Below are 13,951 nucleotides of genomic sequence, written 5' to 3' on the forward strand. Positions count from 1 at the left end.
TGTATTTATATAAGAAAAATACATTTAGTGATGTATTAGTAATTAATTCATTAATGTGTATATTTATTGCCCAGAGTTCAGCTTTGAAATCTCATTTTGTTTGTTTTTAACCACTAATGGAAGATGTTTCTTCCATGTTGAAACTCAATCACTTTGAGGTAGCAGTGATGGAGTGACATATCATTGTTTGGGGTAAATAATGACTGACTCCATAAAATATGTCAAATTTTAGTAATTCTGAAATTGGTGGTTGAGGTGATTGTAGCCGTATTTTTGCACCTGCAACAAGAACAATTACATAGCTCCCAACTGTCCCTGATTTTGAGGGACTTTCCCTGATTTGGAACAAAGTCCCTCTGTCCCTCATTCCTCCTCATTTGTCCCTTATTTTGCTCTAATCTATATAGTTGTATATAAAATGCACTAATTATCTTTCAAAACGTGTTTCCCAGTGCTAAACCTTTCATCCAGTTTCTAATTTGCAGCATTTGTAAATTTCAAAAGCCGATATAAAGGAATAGTAGTGGTGAAAAACGTGTAGGTTTAACTAATCATTTTTTCGTATAACTCTCCTTTAAGGGGGCTTGGTAGGGTTTTTTTTCTAAATATACATAAATAATAGTGTGCTTCTGGTTACTATGCAAGAAATGAAATACTGAAAATGTATCAATTTAAAATCAAACAGTGAATTAGATAGTCTAGAAAGTTCAATATGGAAATAGACCCGTGTGCCAATAGCAATGAAAGCATATAGTGGAATGAAGGTGTATCTAATTCTTCTCAAGATAATGATATATCCCACAGGGTGACAATTCACATTCCTTTTTTTCTCACAAACAGAGCTTTCTTTTGGTGGTATTTGATCACCTGTGCGATTTTTTGATCATGCGCTATAAACAAAAAAAGAGCGTCAATTTTGCAAAAATAACAATATTTTTCAAATTTTTTTATATGAAATTCCCAAAAAAAAAAGTCAAAATCAAAATTTTTTAACATTTTCGGCCAATTTGTTTTATGCTTTCGTAAAAATAAAATCGCAAAAAGCGTATTTTGATTGGTTTGCGCAAAAGTTATCGCGTTTACTAACAAAGGGAAAGATTTTTGTCATTTTTGTTACGATTTTTGCGTAACGCCGATCTGCAATTTTTTTTTGCGGGACTGCGACATTGGGGCAGACAGATCAGACCCTTGACTGACATTTTTGACACTTTTGGGGTTACCAGTGACATTACTACAGTAATCAGTGCTATACATATGCACTGTTACTGCAAAATGACACTGGTAGTGAAGGGGTTAACTTTTTTTTTTTTGAGAGGGAGGGGTGGTGTGTGTCCCTAGGGGCGTGATTCTAACTGTGATTGGCTGTGGCTTGAGGTGTAGGAACAGTGATCAACGGTCCTACATAGTAGAACCGTATGATCACTGTTCATACACAGGGGAGAATGACAGGCGGCGCCTGCCTTTCTCCCGCTGTCACGGACGATCGTGAGTGTCACACGTGCAGGGGGGTCTGTGACCGCGCGGGAGCAGGAGCGCGCCTCCGGCGGTGCGCACTCGCTCCCCAGAGCCTCACAGGCTAGTGACGTACCCATACGTCACTTTGCCTGTGAGGGGCTGACCGCCGCAGTATATGTACTTGCGGCGGTCGGCAAGTGGTTAAGAAATTCCATCATACACACATGTCCTCCACCACAATCAAGCCTGTTACCAGATGGTTGTGATCCCCAATTACAGAGATAAAACACATGAAAAAATGGACCCCTCGGAGTGTCTGTAAATGGGATTAGTATGGTCCACTGGGTTTTTAACATATGATATTCCCCAATACCAACATCACAACTTCAGATCAAACTCACTCACCATAGAACAGTGATGGCGAACCTTGGCACCCCAGATGTTTTGGAACTACATTTCCCATGATGCTCGTGCACTCTGCAGTGTAGCTGAGCATCATGGGAAATGTAGTTCCAAAACATCTGGGGTGCCAAGGTTCACCTTCACTGCCATAGAGCAGGGCTTCCCAAACTTTTTTGGGCCGAGACTCACTTCTGAATACAGTTATTTTTCGGGACCCACTGTAATTGAATATTGTAAAGTGCTACGGAATTTGTTGGCGCTATATATATGCAAATATTATTAATAATAATGCATATTTTAAAGGGAGGGGGATGTTAAATTAAAAATATCAATCAAATTATTTTTTAATACACTTAATATTTAAATAAATATAAGGCTATATGGCACTCACCCTCCTTCCTCTCCCAGCGCTCCACAGTGAAGGTGAAGCCCCTGTTTGCCCTCTCCAGGGCCCAGCACACCTCACCCAGGAGCTCTATGCTGGTCTTGGTGTCCTGGCTCTTCTCCTTCAGATCCTCTACTGGGGTTACAGAAGCTGCCATGAACTCCTGACCCTGCCAGGCCACCTGGTCCTCCTATGGCACCAAGGCTGCTGTCTCTGTCCGCTATAACTGAGAGAATCCCGCCGCCAGTTTAGCCACCACTGCTGCCGCCAGCAGGACCAAGGAGCTGGCTCTGCACCCCATGAACATATCCTACATAACAGCCCACATACGTACTCACTGATGCAAGTATCCTCCGTCTCTATAAACTGCGTGGGCTGGGTCCTGAATCCATCGCAATTTGACTGTTCTGGCTCTCTGTAATTTGCGCGGGCTCGCACAGCACAATTTAAGCAGGCCCGCTCTCAGTGATTTCTGGCTCTTCTCCAGGGCCCAGCTCATATGCAGCTCGCGACCCACCAGTGGGTCCCGACCCACAGTTTGGGAACTCCTGCCATAGAGCATAGGGGATGCTTCCTATGCCTATACACTTTTGCTAATAGGTGTTCCTCCTTCCTATCTCAAAAAGTTGTGAGGTATGCAATTGAGTACTGTCCGTGATACTTTTTTCATTTGTCCAAATTTTTCAGGACAAGTTTTCAGGGTGTGCCCCCTTCTACAAGGCCCAAGCAGCACTAATACACACATTTGTGAATCTACATTTTGCTAAAACCTTGCAATGTTAGTACTGCTTGGGCCTTGAAGAAGTTGTATATAAAATAAATAGAATATCTACGCCTATCCCTGGTGCAGCAAAGAACAGGGGCGTAATAAAATAAAGAGACATGTGCCACGTCCTGAATGTCAGAAATACAAAAAAAGGGGGAGGAATAAATGGACTTTGAAGGCACCGTAATAAAAAACACAACACTTTATTTTAGATAAGTAATTAAAACCACAAAAGTGTGTATCGACCGATCAACATGGACAATTTCATTGATCAGAGGATACAAGTGATAGGTGAGTGGGGAGGGCCTCACCACCTAGAACATACAGTGCAACAGACAATACAAGATTGCATTTGAATGATATACAAAGGAGAGGTAGGGCGCTATACGCTGCACACAGACCGCACCACGGTGCAGGCAACGCAGAGCGTCCTGTACAATATGATAACAACTTCCAAAAGGAAATAAAACAATATATCCAATTGCTCTATTGGTCATTCCCCATCCGGGGGTCACTGATCTGGGTCCTTGAGGAGCATTTGGAGGACGCGCTGCATGCTTTTTTCGTTTTGGAGGAACTGCCTGCTATTTTACTATATGCCTTATGTCCGGCTATGTATGGGACAGGCATACCCTATATTGTGATTACCTGATTCTCTTTTAATCTGACCATAAGCAGTGCGTGCTCCTCCAGCTACCTCAACAGGTCACCCCTCGTGATTACTACTTACAAGATTGGTCTATTATTCTTCTGGTGCCTATTGGTTGGCTCCAACAACATCTTCCTATGGAATTTATATTCCAAACCGCTCCGGATGAAGTCTGAACACCAGGCGAAACATGTAGAGCAATTGGATATATTGTTTTATTTCCTTTTGGAAGTTGTTATCATATTGTACAGGACGCTCTGCGTTGCCTGCACCGTGGTGCGGTCTGTGTGCAGCGTATAGCGCCCTACCTCTCCTTTGTATATCATTCAAATGCAATCTTGTATTGTCTGTTGCACTGTATGTTCTAGGTGGTGAGGCCCTCCCCACTCACCTATCACTTGTATCCTCTGATCAATGAAATTGTCCATGTTGATCGGTCGATACACACTTTTGTGGTTTTAATTACTTATCTAAAATAAAGTGTTGTGTTTTTTATTACGGTGCCTTCAAAGTCCATTTATTCCTCCCCCTTTTTTTGTATTGTTGTATATAAAATGTCCAAAAAAAATCGTCCTATAAAATTTAGATATTTGTGCAAATAAAAAAAAGTATCACGAACAGTACTCAATTGTTGAAATTGGTGGTAGAATCGCCTTTGTCCTTTGTCCTTGAATTCACTCTCCACTCTTGATGTGAAGCTCCACGTCCTAAATGGTCTATCACTAGCCCAGGACAAAGTGTTTCTCTGATGTTGAACAATGATCAATACTACAGTAACGTTAAGTCAATGCTGATTACAAAGGGAAAGGCAACTTTAAAAAGTCGAGTTATTTTAGTTAAAATGCAAAGCCGGCATTTGTGTTCTGCTGAAGCTTTCTCATCTATGTTATATATAGACCATCCTGTAATCATATATTCACAGAGAACATCAGCCATATGGTCCATGCCTGTGAGAAGTCTCTTTCATCTTTTGTTTAGAAAAACACAAATTGTTGCTAAGATGTGATTCTTATATCTCGATAGCCCTATCGCAGCAGCAACCGTAATTTAACTATGTGAGTCCCCCATGGACCCCATTTATGTGTGTATTTGTAAACTCTAACAATGAACTTCTCCTATTTGCTCCCTTTTGGTGTGATAATATATTATTTAACGCATTTTATTATATCTGATAAAATACATTTTGATCCTGCCATAACTCCTGTGAGCAGATAAATTCCAGTGCTTTCTACATTTGCTGGGTTTGACTTAGTTACATTATTCGCTGTTGCATTATTTCACTCTGTGTTAAGGAGAATAGAATGGGGAGGTGTCCTGTAGTCCTGTCCTGGGGGGAGGGGGTAGTGCTGCAACTGCAAAGAAACAGCACTGTGTGCGTTTTCATAGGAAGTGTGTTGCTGTCAGCATCAGTAGGTAAAAAGGAAAAAAGCCTGAATAAAAATCAATGCAGCCACCCCATCTAAGGACTGATAAGCTGCAATATATTACATTTTTGTTCTTGGAGTTAGATACACCTTAAAGAAAACGCTAGCCTTTTTAAGTCTTCTTTTAAACATGCAGAATATTTGTGTAGCGCAACCCCAAAAGGAGTTGCTTGGTAATTTGGATTCTATGTTCTCCGTCTCAACTCCAAAGACCTCCTCAGCCCTTCGGACACACCAGGTTAATATTGTCAGGGGTACAAAGGTAAACATTCTGCTCACAACTATAATTAGGTACCAGTAGGTGGACTCCAGGGTGATTAGTATTAAAGAAATGTGTTATATTATAACAACTTGAATTGAAAGGCAATTTGTACATATATGAACAGGTAAAGTGTTAATCAACACAGTTCTCTAGACAGCGAGGCCAACAGGTTGTAGCAACCTGTTAAAGACCTTGATTCAGTTGAATAGACTTATACTTGATAACCTGCTGACCAGCATTAGCAATGGCAGGAACCACAATAACAGTGAGGGTGAACAATATTTCAATGACTCTACCTGCTATCATTACGCTATGTTACTAGAATGCACTCTAGAGGTGGTTATCCTATAGCCAGGTCTACTGTAGCAATAACCCTACTTCTACAGGCAATACCAGAAGTCTTTGTAGGGTGTCTTATGTAAAGAGACAGTCCTACACCCTAGAACTCCAGCCGGCTAATGTTGGGGCCCATCTTGCCATTGGTGCACATAAGTGTAGTTCCAATGGGAATATGCATGCAGCATTATAAACTATTGGTTAAGTCTCTAATGCTTATAAGCTTAGTTTCTGATAGCAGCAACAGATTGGGGCTGCATGGCCCTCTCACCAATCCAGCGATACAGTCACAGAAGTCCCACTGGGTTGGTGTCCTCTACTTTTACTCAGAGCAACTCTGGTCCCATGCTGTAGTGCTCTGGGCAGCATGAGAGTTTCTCCAATAGTGACTCAGTTTCAAGTCTCTGTGCCCCCTCTGATCCTCTCTCTCTGATCTCCCCGCTATATGAGGCTGAGTTCTCTGCTCTGAACACTGGCATGTCCAAGCAGAGATTTGTTCATTCCCAACTGCCGCAGCAAAAGACAGCACTATTCAAACTGAAGCCCAGGAAGATCTTTCAAAATCATTCTAATTGTTTATTTGAATTGACTAAACTGTCCCTGGTACTGTATATGTTGTGTTGACTGTGTCAGGGCATGGGGCTGCAAGCTTCTTTGGGATGATGGACTGGTGTGAACGGTCAGTGTCCTCTGTTCATTTCTACAGAATCTGTTGGTGTTATATAAATGATCATGCTTGTGCAAAAGGTAAACAGTATACATACACGCACCCTATGAATAGAGGAATCGGGCAGAGACACAAACTCATATATCCCAAAATCATTAATAGCGTCTTCATGTCCTGGAAGAAACCAATAAAAAAAACAATATAATAATTTCTTTCAATAAACAGACACATTAATGCATAGCCTTGGCTTTTTTCGATGCAGTAGGAAAATACAGTCCATAAAGGTTGCCTTTTTAAAAGCTTTATTGCAGTAATAACTTGTATGGGTTCAGGCAGCTGTGGGATACTCCACATAATAATTGGAACAACTAGGACATTCTTCTTTGTAGTAGCTCTGCTGCATAGTCCCTTTGGCAGGGACACTAATGGCGCTTTTCCACTGCATAGAACCGTACCGGCTCGGCACGCTTTTGTGCTTTTCCACTGCGGTACCGCATGGTATAGGGTCGGAACGGTTCGGTACGGTACGGTATAGGTTTGCTTTTCCACTGCATGGAACCGAACGGTACGGTACGGCTCTGAAAAAACAGTACCTACTCGATTGTGGTTCCAACAGGTACCAAACTGGTACCATATCCCACAATCCTTTGCATGCAGTCACTACTAGCCACTGATTGGTCAGAGAATTACACCCACCCCGTTGTTATCCCACCCACTTAACTTTAGTACTACTTTAGTGGAAAAGCAAACCTATACCGTACCGTACCGAACCGACACTATACCATGCGGTACCGCAGTGGAAAAGCAAACCGGGCCAAGCAGGGCCGAGTAGAGCCGAGGCGGTACTAGCCGGTACTTGCAGTGGAAAAGTGCCATTAGTGGACAGCACTGGGTCACCAATAGCAATGACCCAGACAAGACTAGCTGTGTACTTTTGGGTCAGTACTAAGTGTCCTTCAAGCACAGAATGCAACTCTGATTCCAGCAGAGGGGCTCTCCTTGTGAACTCCTAAGGAAGGTCTTCAGTAGCACCCCTCTTTGGTCCCTGAAAGGGTTTGTGGTTGAGCAGGCCCTCTTAGCATGGTTGGGATCCTGATGAGCAGGCTGGACCTTCAGCAATACAGCCAGGAAGGCAGGCAGCCCTCCCTGACTGAGAACTTCTCCTCTTGAACAAGAACCCTGGGCTCTGGATTCCAGACTATTTATACATTCTCTAACCACCATCTGGACACACCTCTCCAGAGCTTGGCTGGAACTGCATAAATATCCAGGCTGCCTATCTCACTCTTCCGCCCACTATTTTTTAGTAAGCGCCAAAAACGGGGGAAGCAGCCAGAATAGCAGCCTCAAGCAATTCAATTCTGCTCGGCTATATACAGGAGAGCCAAAAACTAAATATGCCTTACCAAAAAACCTAGCAGCCTACCAGGATGGTGCTACACTACCATTAATAGTTAGGAGACTGCAAGCATGCTACAAGAGATAGTCAAGGCCTGCAGGCATGCTATAAGTGTAAGAGACTGCAGGCATAATACAGGAGATAGTCAGAGACTGCAGACATAATACAGGAGACAGTCAGAGACTGCAGACATAATACAGGAGACAGTCAGAGACTGCAGACATAATACAGGAGACAGTCAGAGACTGCAGACATTATACAGGAGATAGTCAGAGACTGCAGACATAATACAGGAGACAGTCAGAGACTGCAGACATAATACAGGAGACAGTCAGAGACTGCAGACATAATACAGGAGACAGTCAGAGACTGCAGACATAATACAGGAGACAGTCAGAGACTGCAGACATAATACAGGAGACAGTCAGAGACTGCAGACATAATACAGGAGATAGTCAGAGACTGCAGACATAATACAGGAGACAGTCAGAGACTGCAGACATAATACAGGAGACAGTCAGAGACTGCAGACATGCTACAAGAGATTCAGCCAGCAGGCATACTACAAAAAATAGTCAGAGGCTGCATGGGGGCTACAATAAATGGTCAGAGATGGTGAAAATGCTATAGAAGAGGTAAGAGGACTGGGGACATGATTCAGAAGGCAATAATATGCTGAAAACATACACTATATTACCAAAAGTATTAGGCCACCTGCCTTTACACGCACATGAACTTTAATGGCGTCCCAGTCTTAGTCAGTAGGGTTCAATAATGAGTTGGCCCACCCTTTGCAGCAATAGTAGCTTTATTAGCTTCAACTCTTCTGGGAAGGCTGTCCACAAGGTTTAGGAGTGTCTATGGAAATGTTTGACCATTCTTCCAGAAGCGCATTTGTGAGGTCAAGCACTGATATTGGACGAGAAGGCCTGGCTTGCAGTCTGCACTCTAATTCATCCCAAATGTGTTCTGTCGGGTTGAGATCAGGACTCTGTGCAGGCCAGTCAAGTTTCTCCACCCCAAACTCGCTCATTCATATCTTTATGGACCTTTCTTTGGTGCGTAGTCATGTTGAAAAAGGAAGGGCGAACCCCAAACTTTTCCCATAAAGTTGGGAGCATGAAATTGTCCAAAATGTCTTGGTATGCTGATGCTTTAAGAGTTCCCTTCACTGAAACTAAGGGGCCAAGACCAACCCCTGAAAAACAACCCCACACCATAATTACCCCCTCCACCAAATGATTTGGACCAGTGCACAAAGCAAGATCCATAAAGACATGGATGGAACTTGACTGACCTGCACAGAGTCCTGACCTCAACCCGACAGAACACCTTTGGAATGAATTAAAGTGGAGACTGCGAGCCAGGCCTTCTCTCCAACATCAGTGCCTGACCTCACAAATGTGCTTCTGGAAGAATGGTCAAACATTCCCATAGACACACTCCTAATCCTTGTGGACGGCCTTCCCAGAAGAGTTGAAGCTGTTATAGGTGCAAAGGGTGCGCCAACTCAATATTGAACCCTACGGACTAAGACTGGGATGCCATTAAAGTTAATGTGTGTGTAAAGGCAGGCGTCCCAATACTTTTGGCAATATAGTGTATAACACAGTACTGCTGGAGATTACTGCCATTGCAGAAAGTCATTTATCTACCAGAACCCAGTCTAAACAATAATCACTCCTATAAAATGAGGGGGTCAGACCTCCCCATTCTCCTCGCTACCATTCCTCGGACTTTGTTTACCAACCGAGTCTTAGGTGTGAATTCTGGTGCTCTCTCCCCCTGCCCCCCCCAATCCCTCCCCCCCCCCTTCTTGTTGGTTCATGACTGGGTCTGTCTTTGAACCATCTTGTTCCTCTATTCCTTTCTTTTTGAAGATTTTTCTCTGCTTTATTACTAATTAATATTGCAGCCATGTGCCTTCTGTGTTCACTTACCCTACCAGCATAGGTGTGTGCAGCCTATTGCATTAGGGTGTGCACCCCAAAGCTCAAACACATATGCCTTTCTCTGCAGCCTCAGCTGCACTGGACAATGAACTAATAGGAAGTGCTCTGTGCTGAGCAGCTTCCTGTTTATTCACAGACTGAAGCATAGTAAGCACAGATTACTATGCTTCAGTTATGAATGAACACAGTGAGTGTAATCGTTTAGAAAAGGAAGGGGCCAGTAAATTTCATATTGGCTAGCTCTTACCACACTCTCCATCCTGAAACATCCACTGCAGCAGCCGAGGGGAGAGGAGAGGAGAGAAGCCAGCAGCACTGTGTGGGGGTGCAACATGGGGGAAGCCCGGACAGAAATCGGTACCGCATAGAGTGATTAGGGTGTGCCCAGGCACACCCCCTATGCACACCTTTGCCTACCACATTGTAGCACTACAAGTGTTTTGCCTAAAATTTTAGGAATTATGTACCCATATGTCTTCTGATAGGTTACACTCTACACTGTTTTATACCAATATGTCTACTGTACTTTATAAATCTAGGAGATATGGTGATTCTACTACATCTCCACTGTACAACGTCTATAGGTTCTGTAAGTCTTTGTATTATTGACATTGTGGTTGTTTATCGTTTTACTTTTTCCTGAGAGTCGGTTCACACTGGAGCGGCACAACTCTGTACTACTTCGGGGGCGACTTGTGCATTCCCATGCACCACGACTTCGGAGCAACTTGACTTGCATGGACTTCACATAATGTAAGTCTATGCAAGTCAATCCGAGGTCGCCCCAAAGTAGTACAGGACCCTTTTTCTAAGTCGGAGCGACTTGTGTCGCTCCTATTAGAATGGGTCCTGTAGCAGTCAATGGACCGCGAGGGAGCGCGACTTGTCAGGCTGACAAGTCGCCTGACAAGTCGCGCTAGTGTGGACCGGGTCTGACTGTAAAATTTGAAAATAAACAAAGATTATACATAATCAATTTTCACTGGCCCAAGTAGGCACCTAAGTAAGGAAAAGACAAGCTGTTGCCTGCAGGGGTCCCAAGGGCTGCATAATTGGTGCCAAAGGGCCACAGGGATACAAGCCTCAAATTCGCCACTTAAGTCTAAAACTGCACAAACCTATCTTTGTGAACATACCTGAAAATATTGGCGTCCTTCTATACTCGGTGGAAGGCCTTAGGGGAGACAGAAATATAAGACATATTACAATCTTAACGTGATGTAAAAAGGAAACACATTGGGGTCTTTTTGCAGGACATTTGCCCATCTACGTACCAAACCAAACTAGTGGAAATCTGCCCAAGAGTCACCAAGTAAAGAGTGCATTCCCTGGCCTTCAGCAACATTTTTTTTCAATAAGAAAATGTCTTTAATGTGATATTCACCATGTAAGAACAGGGAAAATAAGGGCCATAGCCCCCTGCCTACCAGGACCTACAGGGCCATAGCCCCCTGCATGCCAGGACCTACTGGATCGGCACATCGGGCACCCCCAAAACAAGGGAGTGGCGATCATTCAGCCCTTCTGCTATGCTGGTACTAGCCTGTATGCTTTTCAACATTGGCAGGTGCTTTGGGAGCGATACTGGGGTACTGGTGCCCCTTGCTGATGGACACTGAGCTCTTCAGCACCCTTGCCACCAAGAAGGCACAAACTGGATTATGTACCTTCCATCGGGGGCCCAAGCGATGGTTGCTCCTTCCTAGGTGAACTGGTTTTAAGGGATCCTCAAACCCCTAACCATTGCACTGTGCATGCAAGAAAACATTATAATGTGAAAAAACACACTTACACTTGTTTTAAAATACTTTATTTTATTATATTTTAATTATTTTTACCTTTCAGGGTCCAGCAATGTCGGATGACATGAGCTTCTTATCCATTTGATGGGAGAGCAGAAGATGGAGGAGCATGGGTAAATATTAGTAAAAATTGATTTAAAAAAGTATTTTAAAACAGTATGTTTATGAACAATGAACGTCTCATGCACACACTGGTACTGGGTATGGGTCTGAGAGATCCAATCACTTCACCAGGGAGGACGTAAGTTGGCAGTACATCCCCCCTCTTCCCCCCCCTCCCCACCAGGGAACTTCTCTCAAAGCCCTTCTCCCTAAATATACGGGTGAATTTCCCAGTGAATCCTTTATAAATAGACCCCATTAGGTAAAAGTAAAAATTTTCTGGGAAAAATACCTTCTGCTTTGAATCTTCCAGTGAATTGCTGAAAAGAAACAAAAAAAAGTTTAGATTAGCTCTGGAGTCTTTCACAGCACAATGCAGAAATACAGAAAATGTCTATAATAGCCTTTCTCAACTTTCTCAACACAGAGGAACCCTTGAAATAACTTTCCAATCTCAGGGAACCCCTGCTAAAAAATAATGTATATCTACAACTCATGATACAGTAGTATGATGGTCAGTGGGAAGAATAATCCATATACTTCAATGAGGAGTAGAAATTGCTCAATGCTTAACCACTTGACCACCGGAGGATTTTGCTGTCTTACGTCCAGGCCACTTTTTGCGATTTGGCGCTGTGCGAATTTAACTGACAATTTCGCGGTCATGCAATGCCATACCCAAACGAAATTTACGTCCTTTTTTCCCCACAAACAGAGCTTTCTTTTGGTGGTATTTGATCATCTCTGTGATTTTTATTTTTTGCGATATTAATAAAAAAAAACGTCAATTTTGAAAAAATAACAATATTTTTCTACTTTGGCAGTTAAAAAATATCCAATATATTCAATTTTTGTCATATATTTAGGCCAAAATGTATTTAGCTACATGTCTTTGACAAAAAAATTCTCAATGAGCGTATTTTTAACCGCTTTAAGACCGGAAGATTTTACCCCATTCCTGACCAGGCCATATTTTGCGATTCGGCACTGTGTTACTTTAACAGACAATTCCGCAGTCGTGCGACGCTGTACCCAAATTAAATTGATGTCCTTTTTTTCCCCACAAATAGAGATTTCTTTTGGTGGTATTTGATCACCTGTGCGATTTTTACTTTTTTCGCTATAAACAAAAAATCAGCGACAATTTTGAAAAAATAACAATATTTTTCTCATTTTTTTATATGAAATCCCCCCCCCCCCCCAAAAAATGTAAAAATAAATGTTTTTTTAACATTTTAGGCCAATTTGTTTTCTGCTACATATTTTTGGTAAAAAAAAATTGCAATAAGTGTATTTTGATTGGTTTGCACAAAAGTTATCGCAGCTACTAACTACGGGAAATATTTATGTCATTGTTTTTTTTTTTTAACTAATAATGGCGGCAATCTGGCGGCGATCTGCGATTTTTTTTTTTGTGGGACTGCGACATTGCAGCGGACAGATCGGACCCTTGACTGACATTTTTGACACTTTTGGGGGTACCAGTGACATTACTGCAGTAATCAGTGCTATACATATGCACTGTTACTGTAAAAATGACACTGGCAGGGAAGGGGTTAACTTTTATTGGTGATCAAGGGGTTAATGTATGCCTGGTGCTTACTAACGTGTGTGGGGGGAGGGGACTATGTGACACAGGGACAGATCGCATGTTCAGCTATGCTGAAATCTGCAATCTGACCCTGCCTGTCACTTAGGAGATCCCCCCGCTTTGTTTACACAAGCGGGTGGATCTCCAGACTCGATTCCCCGACGATCGGGGGAAGAGCGGCGGTGATCACCGATGCTCCTCCCCTGGCCCGACTCCCGCTGTGACTGAAAACAGCGGGAGCGAGCCTCCGGCGGCAACGCACGCGCCGCCGAGAGAGGGGAATGTCTGGTGACGTAGGTCTACGTCGCCAGACGATAACGAGCCACTTTGCCGCAGTAGCAGCACAGTGAGCAGTGGGCAAGTGGTTAATGAACCCCTAAGAATTTCCATTGAACCTCGTTAAGAAACCTTGGTCTATAAAAGTGATGGCAAACCTTGGCACCCCAGATGTTTTGGAACTATATTTCCCATGATGCTCAGCTACACCACAGAGTGCATGAGCAGCATGGGAAATTTAGTTCCAAAACATCTGGGGTGCCAAGGTTTGCCATCACTGGTCTATAATATTAGTAAACTAGTAGGGAGAATTTCAAAAATTAAAAAAAAAAAAAAAAGTACAAAGATACATCTGCTACTGTATTTTGAGCAAACCTATAAGGTAATTACAGAATAGAGAGAAAAAGCCTCAAAGTTGCGTTTCTGTACATTTTCCAGTTTCTGTAGCATTGGTGTCCACTTCAAATAAAAACTATGAAGACT

At 42.9% G+C, this 13,951-nt stretch overlaps 1 protein-coding gene across 1 annotated transcript in view; it reads right to left on the bottom strand.

Moving 5' to 3' along the window:
• The window catches only part of HEPACAM2 (HEPACAM family member 2), a gene marked incomplete at its 3' end in the record, with an annotated part of 163,726 nt that overhangs the window by 4,468 nt on the left and 145,307 nt on the right, over positions 1-13,951 (bottom strand). The window contains exons 6-9 of the mRNA XM_082257810.1: positions 11,894-11,921; positions 11,536-11,571; positions 10,834-10,871; positions 6,450-6,520 (exon numbers count right to left, since the gene is read on the bottom strand). Of these exons, the coding sequence (XP_082113936.1) occupies positions 6,450-6,520; positions 10,834-10,871; positions 11,536-11,571; positions 11,894-11,921 (173 nt within the window). The remainder of the gene's footprint in view (positions 1-6,449; positions 6,521-10,833; positions 10,872-11,535; positions 11,572-11,893; positions 11,922-13,951) is intronic.

Source organism: Pelophylax lessonae, assembly GCF_965119305.1.
Source record: "Pelophylax lessonae genome assembly, chromosome: 5".
Taxonomy (NCBI): Eukaryota; Metazoa; Chordata; class Amphibia; order Anura; family Ranidae; genus Pelophylax; species Pelophylax lessonae.